The sequence below is a fragment of the Spermophilus citellus genome (assembly GCF_964194105.1).
Source record: "Spermophilus citellus genome assembly, contig: SCAFFOLD_55, whole genome shotgun sequence".
NCBI classification, from domain to species: domain Eukaryota; kingdom Metazoa; phylum Chordata; class Mammalia; order Rodentia; family Sciuridae; genus Spermophilus; species Spermophilus citellus.
This window is the reverse complement of record NW_027672793.1, coordinates 2212042-2239232: the sequence shown is the minus strand read 5'-3', so window position 1 is coordinate 2239232 and position 27191 is coordinate 2212042. Positions and strand designations below refer to the sequence as shown.

Genomic DNA, 27191 nt, shown 5'->3' with positions numbered 1-27191 from the left:
TTAATCTTCCTCATCTTTAAAATGGGAATCATGCTTCATCACCAACCATTTTGTATGTATTGTTTCCTTTGCATGACTGTCTTTGTCTTTCCCTAAAAAACAATCAATTACAGTTTAATTGTGGATGTCCATCCAAATTACAGGATAATAAAAGTAATTGAGTAATTGTATTTTTTGGAGTAAACCGAAGGGCAAACTTTGACTTTACAGTAACATTTAATTCTCCTTCAAAATAAGAATCTACTACTCCAGGTATCACCATGATGGCCCCTTTTAAATTGTTACTTCCCCAAATTAAACCTATACTTTCTCTAGGGATTGGCCCCAAAATACCAGTAGGAATTTGTTGTGGTTCTGGATGTTCAGTAGCGGGCTCATTTGAAGATGGAATGAATCCTGAAGGGAACTCACTTCTACTTTCAGAATGCGGGGGTGGGTGGAGGAAATCCAGCTCTTGGGGGAAGGTCTCGAGAAAAACACTTCCCTGCACAGACATCTGGCATTGGAAAAAATGGAGGGGGTGGTGGGCCTGGTGGAAAATAATCTTGAGGGTGCTCCATACCTGTTTCCTGGAGGAGGCAGAGGGAAAAATGGTCCTCTTCTCGTGAACTGACTCCTTGGGTCCACAGGAAACAATTCACCTCTGACTGGAGGGAAAGGTGCCAACAATGAGCCAGAGCCAGTTGCTTGGTTTTCAGCAGAGAGAGATGAATCAGGCACATTGGTATCACCAGGATCAAATTTGGTCTCCTTTCTACTGGATTGACTTTCTGAAGACATAGGCCAATCCTCTTTATCCAAAGAAGGCATATTAGAACTTCTGAGTTCTGCTGGTCGCGATGGTCTACCATAATTCGAGTAACATCCACCTTGCCAAGGAGGACCCAATGATGAGGGACCGTTGGGGGAATTCTTTCTGCCCAATGCTGCCTTTGAAACACCAAGTGCACAGGGATCTTTCTCTACAAGTTCAAACTGAAGCTCCCTTTCAGTTAACTTTTGTCCATTGCGAGCCTTTTGTTTCATGAAATAATGGAGGTTTCTTTCAGCAATCCAAGCCGCCAATTCACTCTCATGTGCTTTTTTCTCAGAGTAAATAATCTTCCCCTGACAGGACTGAATGGTTCTCTCCAATTCTTCTTCAAGATATTTGGCTCGTTTTCTGTAGGTCTCCAGCTCTTTCTTCATATGGCCCATCTCTTCTTTGACCTTGGAAAGTTTCTTCTCTTGCTCCACCCGGTAGTTTTCCTCTACTCTGCGTTTCCCATAGAGTTTCATCCTATTTTCTTGACAGTGTTCCATTATGACTTTACATTTCTGCTGAAGGTTCTCCTTCTCACCTTCAAGCCGTGTAGTCTCTGACAGCAAGGTTGCCTGTTCAGTCTTCAGGCTTCTAATCTGTTCTCTAAGGTCTTCCTTTGTTTTCTCTACTTCAGATAAGAAAGCACAAGTTTGATATCTTTGTCCTTCTAAGTTTTCTAAGGAGGCCTTTAGCTTAGCACCATCAATCAGTTTCTTTAAAGCTCCTTTTGGCTCATCATCCAAGTGAGCACCAATTCTTGATTCACTCCTCATTCCCCATTCCAAGTTGCCAACATCTGTTTGGGCTCCCGCGCTTGGAGAAGACCTATCTTTCATCTTCAGCAAGCCTTCAGTCAGAGACTCCTCGTGATTTTCTTTATCACTTTGAACTTTTCCTGCATGGACTTGAGAGTCTTCCAATGTGGTGCTCTCTTTACATTGGACACATCCTTGTTCCCTCCATGCTTCAGCTTCTCCTTTTATGATTGGTTTCTGACATTGCTGAAGCTGGGAACTTACATCCAAAGCTTCTTTCATTGCCAGCTGAAGTCCTTCCTCACTCATTTGAAGCAGTCTCAGGTTTGTTTTACTTTCAGTTATTTGTGATCTGAGGGATCCTAATTCACCTTCGAGGGACTTTATCCTTCTCGATATATCTGCCATGATTTCATCCTGTTTACAATGTCTGGCCTTTTGCTCTTCTAGCTCTTTTTCTAGAAAGAGTCTTTCATCCCCATGGCTAGGTTTGGACCTATGCAGCTTTTCATAGGTTGCCTTTAAATTTGGGGCTTCTCTTGGACCCTTCTCAAAACTGCCACCCTTTAAAGTTGACTCTGTGCCTTCATGCTCTTTTTGAATAAGGCTAACTTTTTCAAGTAGTTCACACTTTTCTTCAATTCTTCTAGAAAGTTTTAGAGCCAGCTGTTTTTCTCTTCCCACATAAAGCCTGCTTTTAACACACTGAAAACGTCTTAACAAAAACAAGAGGAGACAAAAACATCCAATAGCTCTACACATCACTAAATCCCAAGGAACGCCATAAGGATTAGGGCCTGGCTTCATGTCTTCAGACAACGCTGCCACAACCCTTCCTACTTCTTCCAGGACCACCCTCTAATATGGCTGTGGACACTCAGGTCAGTTTGCTCAGGAATTCCAACCTGCACCAGGCAACGGAGCAGACCACTGAGAACCCCTGCAAGGGGGGGTGGGGTTGTGATGTGGGGAGCCGGGGTGAAGGACTCCCAGGAGCCTTGTGGTGCTCAAGTGCCCATCAGGGGTGTCTTGGCCCCTTCCTTCCCTACCCAGTGCATCCTGAAGTGCCAGGGGTTCAGGTCCCTTCCACTCCAGCCAGAGAGGAGTCCTCTCCATGCCACTCACCCCTGAGTTTGGTTTAGGCTAGGCCAAGATGGAGCTTCTTAAGAAATTTCTATACAGTCATAATACCACTCAGTTTGATGTCATGCAAATTCTAAAGCTTTCTAAACTGTCTCAACAGATTTTAGGTCATATTCTTATATGTGTACTGCTTGCCCTTTGGTTTTAATGACCCATTCCTTTCCCTGCTTTTGTCCTCTCCCTTTTTTCTTCCTTCCTTCCTTCCTCCCTCCCTTTCTTCATTTTTTCCTTGTTTTCTTCCTTTCCTCCTTCCTCCCTTCCTCCCTCCCTCCCTCCCTTCTTTTTTCTCCCTTCCCTCCCTTTTCTTTTCTTGCAGTATTGGGCTTTAAATTCCAAGGCCTTCTGCATGCTTGGCCAGCTCACTACCACTGAGCTACCTCCCCAGACCTGCTGACTCTTTCTAGGATGGTCATTTGAATTATTTCTAACAGAAAAAACTCTCATGATACACTACTTTCTTTCTTTCTTTCTTTTTTCTTTTTAATTTTTTAGCTGGGTTAATGACTTATGTTTCTTTTTTTTAAGTTTACCCTTAATATTGTTTTTGTTAAGTTTTATTTTTATAGAGCAAGCAACCATAAAAATTAAACAACTGGTTAAATAAGAACTGTTATTTTAGATCATTGTACTGTCATTTTTTTAACTTTATTTTTTAATTTTTTTTTAGTTATACTTGACAGCAGAATGTATTTTGACATATAATACATACATGGAATGTACACACATCATTCATATTGTCTATTCTATTCTGTTGCCCTTCCTGTCCTCCTTACTCCTCCCCTCTTCTCCCATCCTTTCTCTCTATCCAATCTAATGTGACACACTTTTTTTTTCTTTTTCTCATTACAACATCATATATGTATTCTGTATAACAATGAGCTTCTCCTTCCATTTTCCGTGCAACTCCCCTTCTCCCTCTTTTTCCCTCCCACCTTTCTTCCCTATTAGTGGTAGTCTTCTTCTCATGCTCTTATTCCCTATCCCATTTTGAGTTACCCCCCTTATATCAGAGAAGACATTCAGCATTCGTTTTTTTAGGGATTGGCTCACTTCACTTAGCATAATCTGCTCTAATGCCATCCATTTGCCTGCAAATGCCATGATCGTGTTATTTTTTAGTGCTGAGTAATATTCCATTGTGTATCAATGCCACCTTTTTTAATCCATTCATCTATTGAAGGGCATCTAGGTTGGTTCCACATTCTAGCTATTATGAATTGTGCTGCTATAAACATTGATGTGGCTGTGTCCCTGTAGTATGTTCTTTTTAGGTCTTTTTGCTATAGTCCGAGAAGGGGAATAGCTGGGTCAAATGGTGGTTCCATTCCCAGCTTTCTAAGTAATCTCCATGCTGCTTTCCAAATTGGCTGCACCAATTTGCAGTCCCACCAGCAATGTATGAGTGTATCTTTTCCCCCACAACCTCACCAGTACTTATTGTTGTTTGACTTCATAATGGCTGCCATTCTTATTGGAGTGAGATGGTGTCTTAGAGTAGTTTCAATTTTAATTTCTCTGATTGCTAGAGATGGTGAGCCTTTTTTCATGTATTTGTTGATTGATTGTATATCCTATTCTGAGAAGTTTCTGTTCAAGTCCTTGGCCCATTTGTTGATTGGGTCATTTAATTTTTGTTGTTTAACTTTTTGGGTTCTTTATATACTATAGAGATTAGAGCTCTATCTGATGTTTGAGGGGTAAAAATTTGTTCCCAGGATGTAGGCTCCCTATTCACCTCAGATATTATTTCTCTTGCTGAGAACAAACTTTTTAGTTTGAATTCGTCCCATTTGTTGATTCTTGGTTTTAACTCTTGTGCTATAGGTGTTATTAAGAAATTTGGGGCCTGCCCCCATGTGATGAAGATTAGGGCCAACTTTATCTTCTTTTACATGCAGAGTCTCTGATCTGATTCCTAGCTCCTTGATCCATTTTCAGTTGACTTTTTTGCATGGTAAGAGAAAGGGATTCAATTTCATTTTGTTGCATATGGATTTCCAGTTCTCCCAGCACCATTTGTTGAAGATGCTATCCTTTCTCCATTGCATGGTTTTAGCACCTTTGTCTAATATAAGGTAGTTGTAACTTTGTGGATTTGTCTCTGTGTCCTCTATTTTGTACCATTGGTCTACCAGCTTGTTTTGGTGCCAGTACCATGCTGTTTTTGTTACTATTGCTCTATAGTATAGTTTAAAATCTGGAATCGCAATGCCACCAATTTCACTCTGCCGCTCGCCCGGGCCTAGGCCGCCGCTGGGCTCCGCCTCGCCGGGCTACGCAGGCGGCGGGGCTGCAGCACGAGACGGGCGGCGGCGGGCGGAGGGCGGCGGCGGGCCGGGCGACGGCGGGCGGAGGGCGGCGGCGGGCGGCGGCGGGCGGCGGGCCGCGGGCGGCGCCTGCTGCGGCAGGCGGCGGCTTCTTCCGAGGCGCCGGCGTGGACTGCGACGGCAGAGCCGCGAGGTCCCAGTGCTGCAGAGCCTACAGGGCAAGATCTGTAAGGGGGCCCGGGCTGAGGGGCTTCCCCGGCGGCAGCGGCCGCACGGCTGAGGGGGCAATGGGCGCGCTGGGTTGGCGTCGCCGCGCGGCGCTGGATGGTGGGCCGAGGGGGCCGGTGAGGCGGGCGCGGGCGAGGCTGGAGGGGGTGTGTTGGGGGAGGCGTCGCCTGGACGGGGCGGCGTGGGCTGCGGCCACCCCTCTGGGGAGGGAGTGGAGAGCGGGCAGCGCCGGCGGAGGCGGCCTGGGCGCGTGGGCGTGAGGGGCTCGGTGGCTGAGCGCGGCCGGGGGCGCGGGCCGGGGGCGTGAGGAGCTTCCGGACGCCTTCCGAAGCAGGCCTCCGGGCGGCCGCGGACACCGGGAAGCGGCCCCGAGTCGGGTGCGGAGGAGCAGCCAGAGGAGAGGCGGCGGCGTGGAAGGGGGGCTGGCCCGAGGGGAGGGGGCTGCCTGCCTCCCGAGCTCCCGAGCCCGTGAGAGCTTGAAAAAGGCGCCCTCAGCGGGAGGAAGCAGGCCGCCCGGGGACCCGGAGGGGGCCGCGCGCCCAGGCCTAGGCCGCCGCTGGGCTCCGCCTCGCCGGGCGGCGGAAGGGGCCCGGCGGCACCATGGCGGCGGCGGCGGCGGCGGCTTCTTCCGAGGCGCCGGCAGCGACTGCGACGGCAGAGCCCCAGACGGGAGACGACGGGGCAAGGTCTGTAAGCGGGCCGGCTGAGGGGCTTTCCCGGCGGCAGCGGCCGTACGGCTGAGGGGGCAATGGGCGCGCTGGGTTGGCGTCGCCGCGGGGCGCTGGATGGTGGGCCGGGAGGGCCGGTGAGGCGCGGGCGAGGCTGGAGGGGGTGTGTTGGGGGAGGCGTCGCCTGGACGGGGCGGCGTGGGCTGCAGCCACCCCTCTGGGGAGGGAGTGGAGAGCGGGCAGCGCCGGCGGAGGCGGCCTGGGCGCGCGGGCGTGAGGGGCTCGGCGGGCTCGGCGGCTGGGCGCGGCCGGGGGCGAGGGCCGGGGGCGTGAGGAGCTTCCGGCTGCCTTCTGACGCAGGCCTCCGGGCGGCCGCGGACACCGGGGAGCGGCCCCGAGGCGGGTGCGGAGCAGCAATTATGGGGAGGAGCGGCCGGAGGAGAGGCGGCGGCGTGGAAGGGGGGCTGGCCCGAGGGGAGGGGGCTGCCTGCCTCCCGAGCTCCGGAGCTCCTGAGCCCGTTCATGTCTGTCTGCATCACATCAATTCTCACTCAGATCCTAAACTGCATTCCATGTCTCCTCTTCACCTTGTAAGTTCCTCTTTCTAATCTGAAAAATACGTTTAGTTTCCAGCTCCTTTAGAGAAAAGATGATTCCCTGAGCATGGAGTGATCAGGATGGTGTTTAGTACCATAAATACTTCATGTATAATTGCATATGTCAAATAAAGAATATATTCTTCCACAATAGAGAATGTTTTTAAAATAAAAAATGAATATGGACTGTCAGGAAGAACAGGGGGTAGTTATAAAATACAATAAAAAGAAGAAACAACCAAGTGAGAAAAGTACAGTGTGTCTTATCTTGTTAGTGATCCAGTGCTTGAGTTTCTCATGTGCATAAATGCATTCATTAAGTATTCTTATGCCTTCGACATAAGAACAATAAAGAGACCACCTCCTCCCCATCCAGGTAAACAGCTTTCTTGTAGTACAGTGAAATTTAAGTGCAGGAATAAAATTCTCTGGGAGCTAAAGCAAGATGCTTTAGGAAGAGATAGTTCATTATCCCCAGAGATATCAAAGAAGTCTTGATATCTTTGATATCTCTGGGGATATCTGTGCTGGGTAGAAAAAGAAAGGAGTTTGGCAGGTGGAGAAAGTGGGAAATGTCATTTTAGCCTGAGGAAGAATCTTAAACCAGTAGAAGATTTTGATTCTTGCTGTTGGGGTGATGATAGAATCGACTACCTGGTTCTTGTCTTGTGCACTTCTTTTATTCACCATGGACAGTGGGTACAGCATATGAATGGTGAGAGCCCTCAATCCTGTCCTCAGGAAGCCAGGAGAATTTGGTTGGTATAGGAGACAGTCATGTTAACATGATCACTACTTTTCACGTTCTCTCTGAACCACTGAAAATTGTTTGTTTGTACATTAACTTGAACCTAATTATGCCTCATTGCTCCTTCTTTCTCCATCCACATATCTGTGACCTGTCATGTCAATCAAGTAAATCTGCCCATTCTCTATTATACTCTCTTTTTAAGTAATCCGTATTGTGCATGTTTTCCCATCTCTCATCTATATAAGATCACTTCTCCCTTCACCTCTCCCTACTCCAAACACCATCGGTGCTCTAGCCATCTTGAAGTACTTAGTTTTGCATAACTACACCAGGCTTCCAAAGCCTGTGCCTTTTTCTACTGGAAAGAATGCTGTTTCTCTGTTTCAACAGTGTTTTCAACTTTCAAGGTCTGACTAATGTCCTCTCCCTTATGAATACTCTTTCTGTACAAGTTAGTACAGAAAGTTAGTATACCTTCTGTTTGCTTTATGAATGTGCTTTACTGATCTCTTATAAGAATATTTGTCTTGACATCATATAACTGTTTCTTCACCTCCCTTATTCCCAACCTTCTTCCCCAGCCTGAACTTCTCCAGGACACACATTTTAAACATCCAGCTAAGTGTGTGGCACTGTGCATACTTCTCAGTGCTTGTTGAATAATTTTATGCATGTGTAACTGAATGAAAAAGTTGCTCATTGAAAAAGTATATTCCAAAGATCAGTTTGTTTCAGAATTCTTCCACCAGCAGTCCTGACATTCTGATTATTCATTACTCTGACATTGAATTATTTGATTCAACTCTGTATTGCCATCTGTTCCTCTACTTTTCATTTTTTGGGTTTTATCTAAGGGCAGCATGGAATAGCAAAAATAACACTGATCTAAGGATCTGGAAATCTAGATTCTCATTCTGACTTTTGCTGTATAACTCTTGGAAAGTTAACTTAACCCCTTTAGTTTTTTCCTCTTTTCTCAAAGCCTATTAAAATATTTGCCTTGACTGTCATACAAGTTTGTTGTTAATGATATCTCAAAGGACCAGATGAGGCAATCAATTTGAAAGTACCTCAAAAAGCATATATAAATCATCTGACAGATAAAAGTGGTTTTTAAAAATCTTTTTACCAATAATAACTCCCCAAATAAAACTCCTAAAAGAGGGAGACCATTCTGTAGGTTTTGTTGTTTTCTTGTTAAGTTCTTCATATTCATCATGTGATGCAGATTGGCATTAGCCACTGACCTTTTTTCATTCTGAGCTCTAAAACTAGACTTCTAGATCTAGAGAGTGGCAGATCTTGTGCCTGAATTTGGAGGCTTCTGACTATATATTTACTCAGTTGTTACTTTTCTGATCCCCAGGCTTGTTTCCATCAGTATCACCAATGGACCAGTATTCTGTGGCCTGGTTGGGGCAGTAGCAAGACATGAATATACAGGTAGAATAGATTGGATTATTAGCTCTATGACTTAAGGGATGAAGATGGAAGAGGTGGTCCAAAAATTTTCCACTCTTTACTGTCTTTCTAACACAGTTATTGGCCCTAAAGTGAGCCTTGTGGCCAGAATGATAGCTGCTTATCCAGGCTTGGTATCCTGTGATGAGGTAACATATTTAAGGTCCATGCTTCCTGCTTACAACTTTAAGAAACTGCCAGAGAAAATAATGAAAAACATCTCCAACCCAGGGAGGATGTATGAATATCTTGGCCATAGAAGATGTATGTGAGTATTATTGGTGAGAGTTTATTCTCATCTCTTGCAGAATAGAGGCATGAGAATGGTAAATTTTCAGTTGTATGAAATTTAGTAATACTAGTACTTCCCTGTTGGAATAAGACACATAAAAGGAGGCTTTCTCATCTTGAGATTTTTAGCTTGTCTGTTTAGCTCTTAGCTACTTCTTTGGGGAATTTCCTTCTCTCCAACAGGAAGAAAATAGCAGTAAATCACTAATCTAGGTGTTCTGTGTGTGTGTGTGTGTGTGTGTGTGTGTGTGTGCATGTACTTCACAATTTACTTACCTCTCTGAGCCTGCAGTAATCAATATTACTTTCCCTTTCTCACTCCCTAACAATTTTTAGTTCTTTTACACAGATCTCTGTACCTCTTCAGTTATTTGAAGTACTTGCTTAGGAAGACAAGAGTTCTTGATGCTATTTTTAATAAAACATTTCTCTTTGTTCTTTTTTTGCAGAATGTTTGGGAAAAGACATTTGGCCAGAACGAGAAATGAAAATTGCCCTTTGTTAGGTGAGTTTTCTAACTTAGATCATATTTGTTTCAGCTGTAGATGGCTAGACATGATTTTAAAAATAAAATGGAATGCAAACTAAATGATTTTAAGTTTGTATTAAAAATAGAGAGCAGCCTTCTTAGTGAATTTATATTTGTTTTGAAGAGGATCTGTCATTTCTTTTTCATGTTGAGTATTCAGATTTCAGGTCAAGTTCTACCATTTTGCTTGAGAAGTACCAACATTTAGTTAGAATCTTTGTAAGTTAGGGTTTTGCTACTGGGGTCTATTCTGCCACCTGCATTATATAGTCCCTATTTTTATTTTAATCTACATTTATTAATCCATTATCTTTACCTAACAGTTTCAGACCTTGAAGACTAAATTGTTATTATGGAAATTTTTATAACAAACTAAGAAAATAATAGTAGCCCCATATCCATATGGTGCCTGGTTGTTCTGAATGTTATTGCTTAGGCTCTGCAATAAACCCTGAATCTATCCAGTTCCTCAGCACATACTTCTGTTTGTCTCAAGTTGATTTTCTAGACCTAGATATGAAATTCCATCAAAGAATGGGATTCTGGATTCTGCCAGGGATTCTGGGACAGGGAGGTGATAGAGCTTTTAAGAGAGCTAGCTTTGAAAATCAATTCAAATAGTCTCTACTATAAAGCACAGAGTGCTTCTTGTCTCTTTGCAGACAGGGAAAAGGAACTGGAGGCCTTCAGATTGGCACAGCAGTCATGTTTGCAACAGAAGAAGGGTCAGGCAGTTCTGTATGAAGGTGGAAAAGGCTATGGAAAAAGCCAGATTTTAGCTGAAATAAACTTCTTGGCCCAGAAAAAAGGGCAAAGGTAAAGACACCTGCTTTCTGACTCAAAACCTACTTTGGGGGGGCTTCTTTACCTTATTGGTACAACTACATGTCATTAGATTCAGCATCCTTGGACTGGTGGAATGAATAATCTCTGTGTGGGTCTGGGGTCCCCCAGTGACCATGTTAATATTCACCAGGGTGTTGCCATTGAAACTGAAGGAAGCAGATTCCCAGCAGTGCTTCTATGTTATCCAGACCCTCATGGCCATCTTCTTTGAGATTGATACATGCCCAGCCTATTATCGGCAAGAGTGCCTGCACAGACAGCTCCATGGAATGGTGGATGAACCACTTCATTGCCTTTTTAATGACCTCTTCTTTGTGAAGGTAACAAAGACTTTGACTTTCTGAATTTGGGTTACTGTTATTCTTTCTGGATAGTCAGATCCACTGTTGTCTTTTAACGTAATTAATACCCTTAGGCCATATATATGTAGCTTAAGAACACATAGTCTTGGGAGGATCAAGATTTGGATTCACCAAAACCCAGGTTTTTTTTTTTTTTTTTTCATTAGAGTGGATTCTAAGACTAACTCTGACACTTGCTAATTATATGGCCTTGAGCAAATCACTTAGCCTCTCTGAGCCACAATTTTTTCATCTGTAAATGATTTACATACTTTATATGATTTTACATAAATTTTAAAGAAGATAGTGTATAAGAGATTGTATTATAAATTTTAAACAGCTACATGTGTTAAGGTGATCCTGACCCTAGGAATTATATTCATGTGTTCTTAAGTCAGTTGTGATTTTTTATTCCTTAAAGCTGCCTTCCTATTCCCTAGCCATGGAGTATATCCCTTGAGCCAGCATCTAAGTCTCAAAATCTTCCAGTGGTCTAGGGTTTATGTGGTACCCAACAGCCAGCAAACTAAAGATACCCTGTTCATTCTCCATCACTTCTAACTTCTAATCTACCTCCAAAGAAAGTATTTGATATAAAATCTATCCAGTTCCTCAGTGTAGCCCTCTATTAAGTTTTGTCTGAGCTCTAACCCTTGTTCATATAGTCAAGCAGGAATCTCACTTTGGCTAACAGATCCATGGTAGCTTATGTGCCTTAACATAGCACAGTAAAAAAATGTTAGGTGATATCCATTGCATCTCTTTCTGACAAGTTGCATGTAGAGATTCATCCTGGTATATTTGGTGTAACTTGTATACTGGAGCTGCCCAAAGTAGCATTACTAAGTACAACCTGTCATTTATTCCTTAGTTACAGCCTTTAATAATTTTCTAGACTCTGGTATACAAAAAGAGATGTAAGTATCTGTCTTTAACCCTCAATGAACTTTCAATATTACACTTTGAGCTACACATTAATATTGGATTGGATCTTGTCTCTCTATGCTCAATCTCACAGAAACCCACTCTTCATTAAAATAGAATAGTTTTCTGTTCCTTTGGAGAATATGCATATTTTTATTAGGTTGCCATTTTAAATGCTAATACATAATATTTCTTTTTGATCAGTTTCCATTGTCCTTCAAAGTTTCACACATGGATGACCTGGCCAGACAAAAAAAGATTAAAGAGTGTTTTATTGAAGTGCTTCAGGAGGTGGGTACTTTTGCTACATACCATTTATTCTTAATATTTGGAGATGGTTTATGTTTAACCAGTTTGCATCATACATTGTTCTAGGCTTTTCTTGGCCTTCCATTTGTTGCTATCTTCAGTGTTTGTGTCTATCTGCAAACATGTATTCATTCTACAGCATGGCATGGTACACAAAAGAGTTTTGGCTCTTTCTTGGTCCTGTTTCTTAATGAAATTTTAGTAATTTGATGTAAAACAATGGTTTACAGTGCAGGTGAATCGCTATTTTACCTATTATTTATTAAAAGCACAGATACCCAGACTCTACCTCAGAATTACAGAATCAAAAATCTATATGAAAAGAAAATGATGTGACCATTCTGGAAAGCAATCTAAAAGTAACAATTCAAATTTTAATAGCATGTATCCTCTAAATCTAGGAACTCCCAAGGAACATGTCCATTGTGTTTATTTGTGGAGGCCAGAGAGGTACTGGCATGAACACGTGGATAAACACAGTGAAGTAAATGTTAAAGTTAGAACTAAGGGAATAAGATGAAAACTTAACAATGTGGAGTGATATAAAAACAATTCTGAGGGCTGGGGTTGTGGCTCAATGGTAGAGTGCTTGCCTAGCATTTGTGAGATACTGGGTTTGATTCTCAGCACTGTGTATAAATAAATAAATTAAGGGGCTGGGGATGTGGCTCAAGCGGTAGCGCGCTCGCCTGGCATGCGTGCGGCCCGGGTTCGATCCTCAGCACCACATACAAAGATGTTGTGTCCGCCGAGAACTAAAAATAAATATTAGAAATTCTAAAAAAATAAAAAAATAAATAAATAAATAAATAAATTAATTAATTAATTAATTAAATAAAGGTCCATCAACAACTAATAATAATATTAAAAAAAAATAGTCTGAAGCCAGAGGATGTAGCTCAGTGGTAGAAGGCTTGCATAGCACCGCAAAAATAAAAACAGTCCTGAATAAAAAAAGAGGAAGAAATAATGAGATCTGTAATACAGTAGTATTTATATAAAAACAATGTATTTGGCAAAACAACAATGCATATTTTAAAAGAACAAAATGCAAACAAAAATCTATAGGATAAACACATTAGAGTGATCACCTGACACCATGGGAAGCAGAGCAGGAGTGGGGATAAAAATGGATACAATTTTTTCAGAATGTTCAGTGAGTGGGGCCTGGTAATGAGAGTGTTGACAAGCACTGCCAGGAGATTCTAATGTGCAGCCGGGTTTGAAAGTTGCCATTTTAAAATGTTATAAATTCTCATACAGAATAAAGTCTTTGTCAAAATGAAATATTTGAAAGCTTCAAGTTTGAGTTAGAGAATATTTTGATACTTATTTTTAGTTAGAGCATTTTCTTGTTCACTTATTTTATCCATACATTTTTTATTTAGGAATTATATATGTAGGTTATATTTTATATTTAGAAAGTAAAATGTGACCTGGACTTAAAATACATTTTACTCTGAAAATTCCATCCTGTTTGACATTTTGTTTAAATTGTTGATGGAAAAATTTCAGTAGATCTTTATTTCTAATCAGAGGTTTTTATTGTTTCTTTGCTGTTATTTCCAGGCAGTGAGGGAAACACCACTGATTTTCCTCATTGACGAGGCCCAGTATATGGATGCAGCTTCCTGGGAGTTTTTGGGAACATTGCTCTCCAGTGTGCCCATCATCATGGTGATGACGTTGACCCCTCCTGTCACCCTGTGTGGCTGGGCCCAGCACTTCCTACAGAGTCCTCAGGCTATCCTTGTGCCCATTTCAAAGTTGGCAGCAACCTCGCTGTTGAGAATGGCATGTTGGGAACTAGGGGTGGTGAGCATCCCCCAAGAGCTGCAGATGTGAGTGGCTAGGATCAGCTGGGCACTTCATTAAGGGAGGAACCAGTGCCATAATATAAAAGAGAAGGCTCAGGGCTCAACAGAGCTGGGGGAGAGAGTGGCATTAGTAAGCATGATGAAGCCCAAGATGAGATTTCAGTCTCCTTGTAAACTATGAAGGGGCTACCTCCCCGGCTGCCCATGCAAGTTTTAACAAGACAGTTAGGATTTGGATGGCTTACTTATAGTGTCAGTTATATACAATCAGGCCAGTTTCTGCCAAGCCTTTTAGCAAGGAGATGTTAGCTCCTTTTAACATCAGTAGAAGCAAAATAGTTAAGAAAAAAAAAAGTTACTGCCAAAATATATTTCAAAGCCAATCAGAAATTGTTTTTCTTGCTGGGAATGGTGGTGCACACCTGTAACCCCAGCGACTCGGGAGGCTGAGGCAGGAGGATTACAAGTTCAAAGTCAGCCTCAGCAACTTAGCAAGGCTCTAAGCAACTTAGCGAGACCCTGTCTCTGAATAAAATATTTTTAAAAGGCTGGGGATGTGGCTCAGTGATTAAGCACCCCTGAGTTAAAACTGCAGTGCACCCCCCCCAAAAAAAAACCCAAGAAATTGTTTTTTTCCTACGTTTTTCCCTGCTGCTGCTTCCCTCTGTTAGTGTATATACATCAAGATCTGACTTTAATAAAAGAAGATTCCTCAGTATGAAGTATCCTTAATATTTGGCTCCCCTCAAGTGGTCATCTTTAGTCAGCAATCACCTACTTACTTTCTGCAGCTACCTTCTGCACAGGAGCTTTGGAAACCCCCTGTATTGTGAGATCCTATGCCAGGACCTTCTCTCTAAGGACATATTGCTTTTTCATGACCTAGAAAAGGAGGAGGAAGAGAACAGCAAGTGGGAAACCCTCTCAGGTAAGTTCAGCCTTGCAACCACTGACGTTTGATCTCCATCATGGCATTACCTAGTCTTTATGAAGCTTGTGGTCATTCCCTGTTGACATTGTGGGCCAGATTAAGCCCAGCTAAGTACAATGTACAAATACTATGCAACTAAGGTGAAAACACTAAATCGCTGCCTCAGATAACTTAATTCAGTCAACCAATCTGCAATAGTTTTATTTTGAGTAGCCTAGGAGATCAGGTAGGAAATAGGGTTTTTAACGATGAGAGTCCAGAACAGAGAATTGTATATTAATGATGAGGAGGACTTGAGGATTTGGATGGGGGATGGGAGAAGGAAGGAGGATGGGCTAGGAGGAAAGGGTAGAATTACATGTATATCCAGAAAGGCATCCTAGAGCTGTGATATCATAGAAACAGAGCTATTATAAAGTAAGCAGGAATAATGAACATTGGTGAAATATAATATGGTACAAAGGATGCTATTAGTTTATAAGAGAAAATTAAAGAACAAGCAGGATGTGTTGGTGTGAAGCATGTTAAACCGTAGTGTTGGGCTGGGGATGTGGCTCAAGTGGTAGCGCACTTGCCTGGCATGCGTGCAGCCCGGGTTCGATCCTCAGCACCATCTACAAACAAAGATGTTGTGTCTGCCAAAAACTAAAAAGTAAATATTAAAAAAAAATTCTCTCTCTCTCTCTCTCTCTCTCTCTCTCTCTCTTAAAAAAAAAACAAAACAACATAGTGTTTTCCATTCATCTTCATCCTGAAGTCTCTTGACTTAATCTTGCATTTCTGTGCCTTTAAAACTACAGTCACTGAGCTTGGTGTTTTCCTCAGTCATGGTCCTTTTTTTGCCCCTACAGCCAATGCCATAAAATCCACAATGTATAGTATTTCTCCTGCCAGCTCCAAAGAAGATCAGGAACTTTATGTCTGCACAGTCAAAGATGATGTAAACTTGGATACAGTGCTTCTCCCACCACTGTTAAAAGGCAAGTTCTTTGAATACCGCCAGTGAACCAATTACAGGTGTCACTGCAATTAGTAATTGGGTGAGTGAATGAGTACAAGTCTCTCATTATCATTCTGGTTTCATTTTATTCTAAACAGGAAACTTGTCTTCCAGAAATAAGTTCTAGCATGGCCTGAAGAGCCTTTTGAAGACATGAATAATGTTTACTTAAATGGCCTTTTGCTTTCTTTTGATGATCTGGAAGCTTTTTCAGTTTATTAATAAAAATTAGGTCCCGAGTTTCCCTTTGTGAAAATTCCTGTGCCAAAGGAGGCAATAAGCAAGGGAGATGATGTTGCTGAGATTTAAGAAAATCTATTATGCTGATAATGTTATGTATATAGCAAGAGTTTAATAAAAAAGAATGCAAAGTATGTTTATTTTGACCAATAAGGAACAAAGAATTTGGCAGGCAGGCATAGTTGGAGAGGAGACGTTCTTTGAGATTAATTATGTTTTTTTTGTTTTTAACTTTTTTTATTTTTATTTATATATGACAGCAGAGTGCATTACAATTCTTATTACATATAGAGCACAATTTTTCATAAGTCTTGTTGTGTACAAAGTATATTCATACCAATTCATGTCTTCATATACTTACTTTGGATATTCATGTCCATCACATTCCACCATCATTTCTAACCCCATGTCCCCTCTCTTCCTCTCCCACCCCTCTGCCCTATCTAGAGTTCATCTATTCCTCCCATGCTCCCCCTCCCCACCCCACTATGAATCAGCCTCCTTATATCAGAGAACACATTTGGTTTTTTGGGATTTGCTAACTTAGCCTTATCTTCTCTAACTCTATCCATTTACCTGAAAATGCCATGATTTTATTCTCTTTATTATGTTTTGTTTTTCAAATGTTCTATTCAAGTGTTTGGTGGGGGAGATACTATATTAAGCCCTCTTAAGGAATATTATGATAAATATAGTTCAAGTAAAATATCATCTTGTTGTGAAAATAAGACATGTACATGAAACCACCATAAAGACATGCTAGTCAATTGCTGGGACTCTGGAATCAGAAAAATGAGGACACTTTTGGCCCCTCCACTTACTGGCTGGAGGCCTTTGATAAGTTAGCTGTAGTCTTCTCATCAGTCAAAAGAGGATAACAATAGACCCTACGTCATGGGTTCTGTTGAGGATTTAGCAAAATAAATAATGTCACATAATATTCTGTTAATGTATGACACCATAGTTCTTCGTTCTGGAGATTTGGGGTTCAACTAGACAGTTTTTGCTCTAACCCTGACAGGCCAAACTTGGCATTGGCTCTAGTTAGAAGTAAATGCAGCATGCTGGCAGGACAGTAGCAGGTGGTTTTCTTCAGTGGGAGTCCTTACAACAATTTACCTGGCAACCCAGGGACTATTCCCTGGAGCCTCAAGGAATAATAGTCCCAGTGTCAGGAATGAGACCCATGAAGCTTGGATGCTTAGAAACCCCAAGTCCCAGATAAGGACTTGGCCCTGCAAGGATCATGATCTATTACAAGAATTATTACACTCAAGGAAGCCCCAAACTGTATCTCACAATCAGCTCATTTACATTTCCCCAGTCCAGATTCAAAGGTCATTCTTAGCATAGCCATGTTGCCTGGTAACACTGCCCACGTTCTAATTTTATTGGGATCCCAAGAAACAGCTAGAAAATTAACCCAAAGTCAACATTGTCAGGGAAGGAAAAGAGGTTGTAAACTGCAAGCTAAAATGAATAGGTCAGCAAAGCCTTGGTCTAAAAGAAAGGCCAAAGCTAGATTGTGAAAGATCACACTGAGTTTTAAAGGTATTTGAGAGAGAGACTGACTTGATCATATTGTGTTTTTAAGATATCTAATTTTGCCACTAGTTAATAATATATTGTTGGGATGAGAATAAAAAGAAATTGGAGATGTGCAAAACAGGATTTATAGTGATCCAGGTGAAAATGGCTTGCTAGTCATTTAAAATTGTTTAGTATGAAATATATCCAAGAGACATTTAGAAAGAGGATGGATGGATGACCAGTAGGTTGTGAAGAGAAAGAACAAAGTTTAGGATGATTTCAAGTTTTTGAACTTGATGACTTATTTATTTAATACCAACCACTTTAATGTTTAGGTCAGAATATGGAGAGATTTAATGAAATCCTTGGAGTTTATTAAGATCTTTACAGTTATTAGAGATCTAGGACCAGGAAATCTGCCTTGAAAGTTTAATTTAAAATAAGGATCTTAGGCTGGGGATGTGGCTCAAGCGGTAGCACGCTTTCCTGGCGTGCACGGGGCACTGGGTTCGATCCTCAGCACCACTTAAAAATAAAATAAAGATGTTGTGTCCACCGAAAAACTAAAAAATAAATATTAAAAAATTCTCTCTCTCTCTCTCTCTCTCTCTCTCTCTCTCTCTCTCTCTCTCTCATATAAAAAGTAAGTCTAAGTACTAATAGGTCATGAAGTTGGAAAGGATTAGTGTAGCCGAGTGATCCAGAGCACAGTTTTGGTCTGCCAGCAAAGGGTTTTGGTGATCATAGGAGAACAGTTTCAGTAGTGTGGTAGAGACCTAGTTGTTGGTTGAACAATTAATGGGAAACAAGAACTTGGAGATAGAACTCTTTCAAGAGGTTTGGTTGACTAGAGAAGGGGGGATTAAGGTAGGAAATAAATAGGGGTATATAAGAAGCAAGCTTTTTTATTTTTAAGATGTACAAATTATCAACATAATGTATCCCAGGTTTATAGAACCATTGTTCACTGCTGTTTCTTGCTTTCCTTTTTTTTTTTTTTTTTTTGGTGGGGGTACAGAAATAGCAGTAAACCAACTGGATCAACTGAGCCCAGAGGAACAGTTGCTAGTGAAGTGTGCTGCAATCATTGGTCACTCCTTCCATATAAATCTGCTGCATCACCTCCTGCCTGGCTGGCATAAAAATAAGCTACTTCAGTTGTTGGGGGCTCTTGTGGATATGCATGTGCTCCGCTGGCTTGAGCTTCCTGCTGAGTCCATGTTAGTACCTTCCATTATTGACATCATTGATCAAACCAAAGAGAAGAAAAAGTCAGGTGAGGAAGGCGGGGGTATTCTGTGTTTAGAAAGACCATTAATATCATGTATTGGGGCTTCTCTCTGAAGGCTGGCGATTCAGAAATGGAAAGAAAAGTTTTGTTTATCTATGAAGGAGCCATGGTTATAATAGAAAAATATCCTGTATCCTTATTCCAGCTCCTTGTTAACTCCTGTGTTAGTATTTGTGTTTTGATTTTTTTGGTTCATAAAATATTGTCATAATCATTTACTGGTTTTCTAGGTACAAATAATAAGGAAAAAAAAGATAAATCATTTTGAATTTTAGAAATTCATAAAGAAAATGACTCATGGGGTATTGAAACAGACTTGAACGGAGCAAAATTCAATTGAACAGCTTATGATTTCAAATTCTCCATATGAAAGAATAAAGTCATAGCATTGATGATCCAATTGAGATCAAGTAACTTTCTCAAGATAGTCAAATATTCCTTGGAACTCTGAGATCACATTTTTTAAAACACTCTGTACTTCAGGGTTAAACAGTTCCCTTCTACATACTCTCTCCCAGTCTCCCATTTCTCTTTGACTTTGAGATGTTTGCACTCATATTTCAACAGAATATGTCTTATGATTTGAGATTTGTAACAATTTAAAGTAAAAAAGCTCAGTTAGAAGGAACCGTCAAGAAATCTTCCCAATGTATTTCAGTAAAACTAATAATTTCTTCCATTTTGTACCATATCATCAAGTAGAAATGGTCAATACCACTTTCAGATAGGTACAAAATTTTTTATACAAAGGAGGCAGGCACACCAACCATGAGTTGTAAATAAAATCTTATAAAGTAGCAACAATGTGCTTGGGAGTTTGCTATACTGAAGCATTGAAATACTATAAGGGAGAGTCTCACTTGAATTTTCCTAAATTTCAGACGCTGGCTCAGCCTCTCTTCTCCGGCTGCAAAAAGAACCATCCCTGCCTCAAACTGATGTTCTAGAATTTGGAATGCCTCTATTGCGGGAAGCTGCTTGGGAGCTGTGGCCCAAGGAACAACAGCTTGCGCTGCACCTTGAATGTGCCTGTTTTCTCCAAGATTTGGCCTGCCGCTGTGGGAGCTGCCATGGAGAAGACTTTGTCCCCTTCCATCGTTTTGCAATCTGTTCTACTAAGCGCTCTGGGGGGACCTTTAGATTCTGTACTTACAAAGATAGAGGCTCAGTTCTAACACAAGTGACCACAGACAAATTGCAGCTGCCTTCTCCCCAAGGTAAACCAGTAGGCAGAAAGAACTCATGTGGGCAGCACTTCTCTTTTTCCATGCACTTGGAGCTCTCCATCAAAAAGTTGAGATTCAGATCGGGAGAGAGTATGTAGAAGGGAACTGTTTAACCCTGAAGTACAGAGTGTTTTAAAAAATGTGATCTCAGAGTTCCAAGGAATACTTGACTATCTTGAGAAAGTTACTTGATCTCAATTAATTAGAAAAAGTAATAATATCAACTTCATATTATCATTTTGAGAATTGAATTGGTTAAAATATATAATGTGCAGCTTTTATTGCCAAGCACATGTTGGGTACTCAGTACAGTTTAGTAATTGCCTTCATTATTTTTCAGTTCACTATACATATATTGAGTCCTTACATGTATCCGATGCTACACTGGATGTTAGGGATACAATGTGGGTAAGCCTCAGCCTCTGAACTCCTGAAGCTGTCAGTTTTGGGGGTATAAATTGAGAATTCTAGTATGACATGGTAAAAACATTGAAAATGGCCTACACATCGAGTTTAGGGATGCCTAGAAAAAGGCACCATTAACCCAGACTGAGGAATGTTTCAGAGAAAACACTTCCCTGAAGGAGATAATGCCAGAATTGAATCTGTGGGATAATGAAGTTGGCCATTTGAAGAATCTTGTATTAGTTGATAGATGTTCACCATAGCCTCTTAAACCAGACCAGGGTTCATCCATCTTTGTTTTAACCTCTTCAGTTCGCTTACCTGGAGGATTTCATATTTCTTTACCTCAGCCTATCAAAAAATTTCTTCTTTCATCAGGCTGGGATCTACCTTCTTGCACTCCACCTAGTTTTCCCAGTTGTGCCATCTTCCGTGACTGAAACCAGCTGTCAAGATCAAACCAAATCTTCTCCTTCTGTATTTGTTAGAAGTTGGTTTGGGTAGAGGGTTAGGGGGCAGGGACACTAGGGGGAAAGTGGTAGATTGTTCCTGTTGGACAGCTAAAGTGAGAGAGAGATTTGACCTATGATCCTAATACCTATTCTACATATAACATAATATGAATGTGAAACCAGTGACTTGGAGCAATCCTGTGGGCATTTCCATTTTTTGTAGTTTCCAAAATCTGGTATTGTAAAGAAATTGTGCTACCATATTTCCTGTATGGCCCCTTTACTTTTGAGAAGTCAGTGTCAGCTTTAGACTAGATGGTTTGGTCAGTCTGTGAGAGAGAGGCTCGAGACCTCCAGAGCCCAGCCGAATACTGAGTGGGCTTCCCAGACTCAGGCCATACAGCCTTGACATTACTCAACTCCAGAGGCCACTACTCCCAGAGGCTAGAATGAGAAAGTGCCAATTGGAGTTATGCCCACAATAGTGCTGCCAAACCCTTTTCCTTAATTACCTTATCTATTATAAAGATCATTACCATGAGAGAGCCAGTCCTTTTAGTTAACCCAAACATTCTTCTTCTAAAAATGCTCTTAGACTCTATCAATCCTGCCCATGTAGGTAAAATCTCACCATCATTCTTAATATTTGCTAGTTTATTATTATCATTATTATTATTATTATCATTATTTCCATATTACATTTTTAAATTTGTCCTAATTAGTTATACAAGACAGCAGAATGCATTTTGATTCATTGTATATAAATGGAGCACAACTTTTCATTTCTCTGGTTGTGCAAGATGTGAAATCACAACATATGTGCAGTCATATATGTACCTAGGGTAATGATATTCATCGCATTTCACCATCTTTCCTGCCCCCATCCCCACTCCCAATCTCTCCCTCCCCTTTGCCCAATCAAAGTTCCTCCATTCTCCCCACGCCCACCCCCCAGCATTATGTATCAGCATCCACTTATCAGAGAAAACATTTGGCCTTTGGTTTTTGGGGATTGGCTTACTTCAATTAACATGATATTCTCCAACCCCATCCATTTACCTGCAAATGCCATGATTTTATTCTCTTTTAAGACTGAATAATATTCCATTGTGTATGTATACCACACTTTCTTTATCCATTCATCTGTTGAAGGACATCTAGTTTACTTCCACAGTTTAGCTATTGAGAATTGAGCTGCTATGAATATTAATGTGGCTGTGTCACTATGGTATGCTGACTTTAAGTCCTTTGGATATAAACCAAGGAGTGGGATAACTGGGTCAAATGGTGGTTCCATTCCAAGTTTTATAAGGAATCTCCATATGCTTTCCATAGTGGTTGCAACAATTTGCCACCGGCAATGTAGAAGTGTACATTTATCTCCACATCTTTGCCAACACTTATTGTTGCTTGTATTCTTAATAATTGCCATTCTGACTAGAGTTGAGATGAAATCTTAGATTAGTTTTGATTTGGATTTTTAGAGATGAGAACATTTTTTCATATATTTGTTGGTCAATTGTATATCTTCTTCTGAGAAGTGTCTGTTCAGTTCCTTGACCTATTTATTAATTGGGTTATTTGTTTTTTTGGTGTTAAGTTTTTTGAGTTCTTTAGACCAGAGACTCTGTATCTAATAGAAGAAGTAGGCCCAAATCTTCATCATATCAGATTAGGTTCTGACTTCCTTAACGAGATTTCTAATGCACAAAAAATAAAATCAAGAATCAATAAATGGGATGGATTCCAACTAAAAAGCTTCTTCTCAGCAAAGGAAATAATCAGTAGCCTGAAGAGAGTGCCCACAAAGTGGGAGAACATCTTTACTATACACACATCAGATAGAGCACTAATATCCAGAATATTTGCTGTTTTGATCTGTGACAGGCAGCTGCAGGTCAAATATGGAAGATAAAGGCTAGTTAAGTTCAGCTAGTAGACTGCGGCATCTTGTGCTTACCATAGTTTTCTTCTATTGGTCTTTGGCCCTACAATTCACTCTGATCTGGTCATCTACTTGATCCACATATATTTAGGGATTTCCACCATTGGAAGTATCCATCAAACCAGAATGGACACATACTTCATTTTTTTCCTTCATTTAGCAAACATCGAGGATCTCCTTCAAGGGGGGAACTGGTTTGAGGAAATTGACGATGAGGATTACTTATGCGAATCACAAATAATTGTCATTAGAAATTTATAATGTATCATCCTAATTTTGTATTGTAAGTTGCAGAGAAAAAGGTAGTTAAAAATTTTAAATATTCTCAGTTAATCCAAACATGGATAATTAAAAATAATTGTATTTTTTCTCCCCACAGATAGTTTTAATTTCCAGGAAAAAACATTCAGAAGTCAGGAGACCTTCTCAAGTGAACAACACAGCAGGTAGATGAAGATGCCCAGGGAGGACACAGAGGTCTCAGAGTGAGAGACAGATAGCCATCAAACTGGGGTACTCACCTCACCCTCATACCAGAGGGAGTCTGACCACTCTGCAAAAGACTCTTTTTTTTCCATTATTTTTATTGGTGCATTATAATTGTGTGTAATGGTGGGGTTTGTTGTTTCATATTCAGACATGCACACAATATAATTTGGCCAAAATCATTCCCCAGTATTTCCCCTTTCCTTCTCCTCCTCCCTTCTCATGGTCCCTTTCCTCTATTGATCTCCCTTTGATTTTCACAAGATCCCACAATCAACTTTCTTTTCCCTTTTCCTCTCTAGCTCCAGTATATGAGAGAAAACATACAACTCTTGACCTTCTGAGTTTGGCTTATTTTGCTTAACATAATGTTCTCAAGTTCCATCTATTTCCCAATAATGGCTTTTATTTTTCTTTACAGCTGAATAAAACTCTGTTGTGTATATAGATTACACATTTGTGTATATATGTGTAACATATCTGTTGATGGATACCTAGGCTGGTTCTATAGTTTAGGTACTATGAATTGTGCTGCTATAAACATGGATAGACATGCATTGATGACTTTAATTTTTTAGGATAAATAATGAGGAGTGGTGTAGCTGAGTCATATGTTGGTTCCATTTCTATTCTATTGAGGAACTGCCATACTGATTTCCAATCTTGGAATTGGACTAATTTACAATCTCACTAACATGTATAAGTGTTGCTTTTTCTCCCTACCTCTCCTGCATATATTACTGTTTGTATTCTTGTTGGCTACCATTCTTAATGGCTGCAATTCTGATTGGAGTGAGACAATCTCAGTTTAGTTTTTATTTATATTTCCCTAATTGCTAATGATGTTCGACATTTTTTATATATTTATTGGCCATTTGTATTTCTTCTTTTGAGAAGTGTCTGTGTAGTTCATTTGTCCATTTATTAATTGGGTTATTTGAGGGGGGAGGGTGTTAAGTTTTTTAATTCTTTGTGTATTCTAAATATTAATCCTCTGTCAGAAGAATAGTTAGCAAATAATTTGTCCCATTTTAGTGATTCTCTCTTCACATTCTTATTTCCTTTGGGATGGCATCAAATTAAAAAGGCAATGTACAGCAAAGAAGTGGGAACTCTTATAATCAGCCCAAAATTCAGAATGACAGTTCTCTAAAGGGAAATTATTTCTTAAGGGTCAAGAATAATTTTATTTAAGCTTTCAAACATTGTATACAAAGCAGATTTTTTCAGCTATAAATCTGTCGATTTTTTTTTTGCTTCAGATGATATGAAAATGTGTATTTCCTAACCATGCACTTCCTGACTTTCTAATGCCTATCCCATCAATTTTAAACTTTCATTTTCACCAGCTGTTCTAGACATAGTTTCTCATTCCACTTACCTAACCTGCTACTCTACTGATTTCAAACAAAACTATTTAAAAAACCTGTATTCCTCATGAACTACCCATACTCACCTGTGCCAGCTATCCCTCTTTCAGTGCTGAGTGGCCTCTGCCTCCCTCCATTTATCAGCATGTTGACCAACCTTCAAGCCCCTCCTCAATTTTTACTGTTTTAGACCATTGTGGTTCAGGAATATCTGACCTCTTTTGACCTCAGGATGCCTTTAGAAAGTACATGCTAGTAGTCAGAGAGGTGAGCTCTAGTTTGGGTTCTATTTCTCATTAGCTGTGATACCATAAGTCATGTAATTTCTCTGATCATTAGTTTCCTCACCAGTAAAGAGAAGTATTTTTTGCCTTCCTGATAGAATTGTTATAGGATTGATGCTGCTATATACAATAATATTTAAATATACTATGAAATTGCATATTTTTTACAAAATTGAAATATGCTACTAGAAGATATATTATTACATATTGGTTTGTATCATTTTGTTTTATTTAACATTTATTTTGTTAGCTTACTCTTTAGGCGTAATGTTTCCCCATTTAGATTATGAAGTACTTAGGTTAGTTTTAGGTTTGGGGGGTGTTTTATCTTTGTTTTTTGGTGGTTGTTTGTTTGTTTTTCTCAGTACTTGGATGGAACTTTGGGGTGCTCTACCATTGAGCTATATCCCCAGCCCTTTTTATTTTGAAACAGGGTCTTGCTAAGTTGCCCAGCCCTGAACTTGCAGTCCTGCTGCCTCAGCCTCCTGAAGAGCTAGGATTACAGGCATGCACCAATGTGCCTGGCTGGCTTTAATTTTTTAAATCCCTAATAGAGCATTACAGTTATAGCTCTGTTTTCTGACTTATTAAATTTTATAGAGTAATAGAGTAATTAATTATACAGACACTTCCTGGGAAAAGTGGTTTTGAGACCTTGTAATGCCCCAACAAAAGTGACAGTTTTGTGGCCACTCTCAGTTCTTGATCTTCTCTCCATAAAGAACAGAGGAAGAGTTCCTAGAGCGAGTGAACAGGAAGCTGGCTCAGACCAGCCCCAAGAAAGACCTGTTGACTGTTGGGTGCAGACCAACATTGACCACAAAGCGGCGGGGCTGCAGCACGGGACGGGCGGCGGCGGGCGGAGGGCGGCGGCGGGCCGGGCGACGGCGGGCGGAGGGCGGCGGCGGGCGGCGGCGGGCGGCGGGCCGCGGGCGGCGCCTGCTGCGGCAGGCGGCGGCTTCTTCCGAGGCGCCGGCGTGGACTGCGACGGCAGAGCCGCGAGGTCCCAGTGCTGCAGAGCCTACAGGGCAAGATCTGTAAGGGGGCCCGGGCTGAGGGGCTTCCCCGGCGGCAGCGGCCGCACGGCTGAGGGGGCAATGGGCGCGCTGGGTTGGCGTCGCCGCGCGGCGCTGGATGGTGGGCCGAGGGGGCCGGTGAGGCGGGCGCGGGCGAGGCTGGAGGGGGTGTGTTGGGGGAGGCGTCGCCTGGACGGGGCGGCGTGGGCTGCGGCCACCCCTCTGGGGAGGGAGTGGAGAGCGGGCAGCGCCGGCGGAGGCGGCCTGGGCGCGTGGGCGTGAGGGGCTCGGTGGCTGAGCGCGGCCGGGGGCGCGGGCCGGGGGCGTGAGGAGCTTCCGGACGCCTTCCGAAGCAGGCCTCCGGGCGGCCGCGGACACCGGGAAGCGGCCCCGAGTCGGGTGCGGAGGAGCAGCCAGAGGAGAGGCGGCGGCGTGGAAGGGGGGCTGGCCCGAGGGGAGGGGGCTGCCTGCCTCCCGAGCTCCCGAGCCCGTGAGAGCTTGAAAAAGGCGCCCTCAGCGGGAGGAAGCAGGCCGCCCGGGGACCCGGAGGGGGCCGCGCGCCCAGGCCTAGGCCGCCGCTGGGCTCCGCCTCGCCGGGCGGCGGAACGGGCCCGGCGGCACCATGGCGGCGGCGGCGGCGGCGGCTTCTTCCGAGGCGCCGGCAGCGACTGCGACGGCAGAGCCCCAGACGGGAGACGACGGGGCAAGGTCTGTGTAGAAAAAAGTCTACATTTTTGCAAATGAAATAGCCTGACTTATCTATTAATACTTTTGTCTATTTTGTTCTTAATGTGTTTAGGAAGATTCTGATAATGAGAGATGAGGCCTGTTGATTATTAAATTAAGACAGATCCTAGAGGACAGATGTTACTGCCTCTCGCAACCCTCAGTGCCTTGTGTGCTCTTCATTAATCCAGGGGTCACTGCTCCCTTGTAGTTATTAGAGAATTGTATATTTATTAGACCATGAATGTAAAGAATCTTGAAGAAGAATCTCTGTTTATTTGTAACTAATTGCATAGGAAAAGTCTTGATTACTAGCAGAAATACTCAAAGCTATCATGCTTTTCTGCCACCCTGGTGATTCTGGATGCTTCCTCTACAATTTCATATTAGTCCTCTATGGTATTTTTCATACTTTGCTGCAGTTATTTCCTTAGGAATGTGCATCTTGAGGACTTCCTGGATATGAAATTTGATATCAGATTCATCTCTGAATTCCCAGTTCCTTACACTGATGAACTTTGATAAATGATGAATTGTTAGATAAATGCTATTGAATTAACT

At 41.8% G+C, this 27191-nt stretch overlaps 2 protein-coding genes across 2 annotated transcripts; one reads left to right on the top strand and one right to left on the bottom strand.

Annotated features, from left to right (window-relative positions):
- LOC308640602 (cTAGE family member 2-like) lies at positions 1-6387 on the bottom strand (the record flags this gene model as incomplete). The annotated part of the gene is given in 6 exon segments (XM_081312445.1): positions 1-92; positions 334-436; positions 438-551; positions 553-2272; positions 4943-5178; positions 5242-6387. Coding segments are annotated over 6 exon segments (3411 nt in total).
- Positions 6386-25929, top strand: LOC308640601 (adenylate cyclase type 10-like; the record flags this gene model as incomplete). The annotated part of the gene is made up of 14 exons (XM_081312444.1): positions 6386-6453; positions 8577-8653; positions 8750-8939; positions 9412-9467; positions 10154-10307; positions 10468-10657; positions 11807-11893; positions 13481-13752; positions 14520-14656; positions 15511-15639; positions 18448-18705; positions 19602-19937; positions 23128-23194; positions 25611-25929. 14 exons carry the CDS (start codon positions 6386-6388, stop codon positions 25927-25929), a joined length of 2340 nt encoding a protein of 779 aa, XP_081168570.1.
- Positions 25930-27191: the final 1262 nt, after the last annotated feature.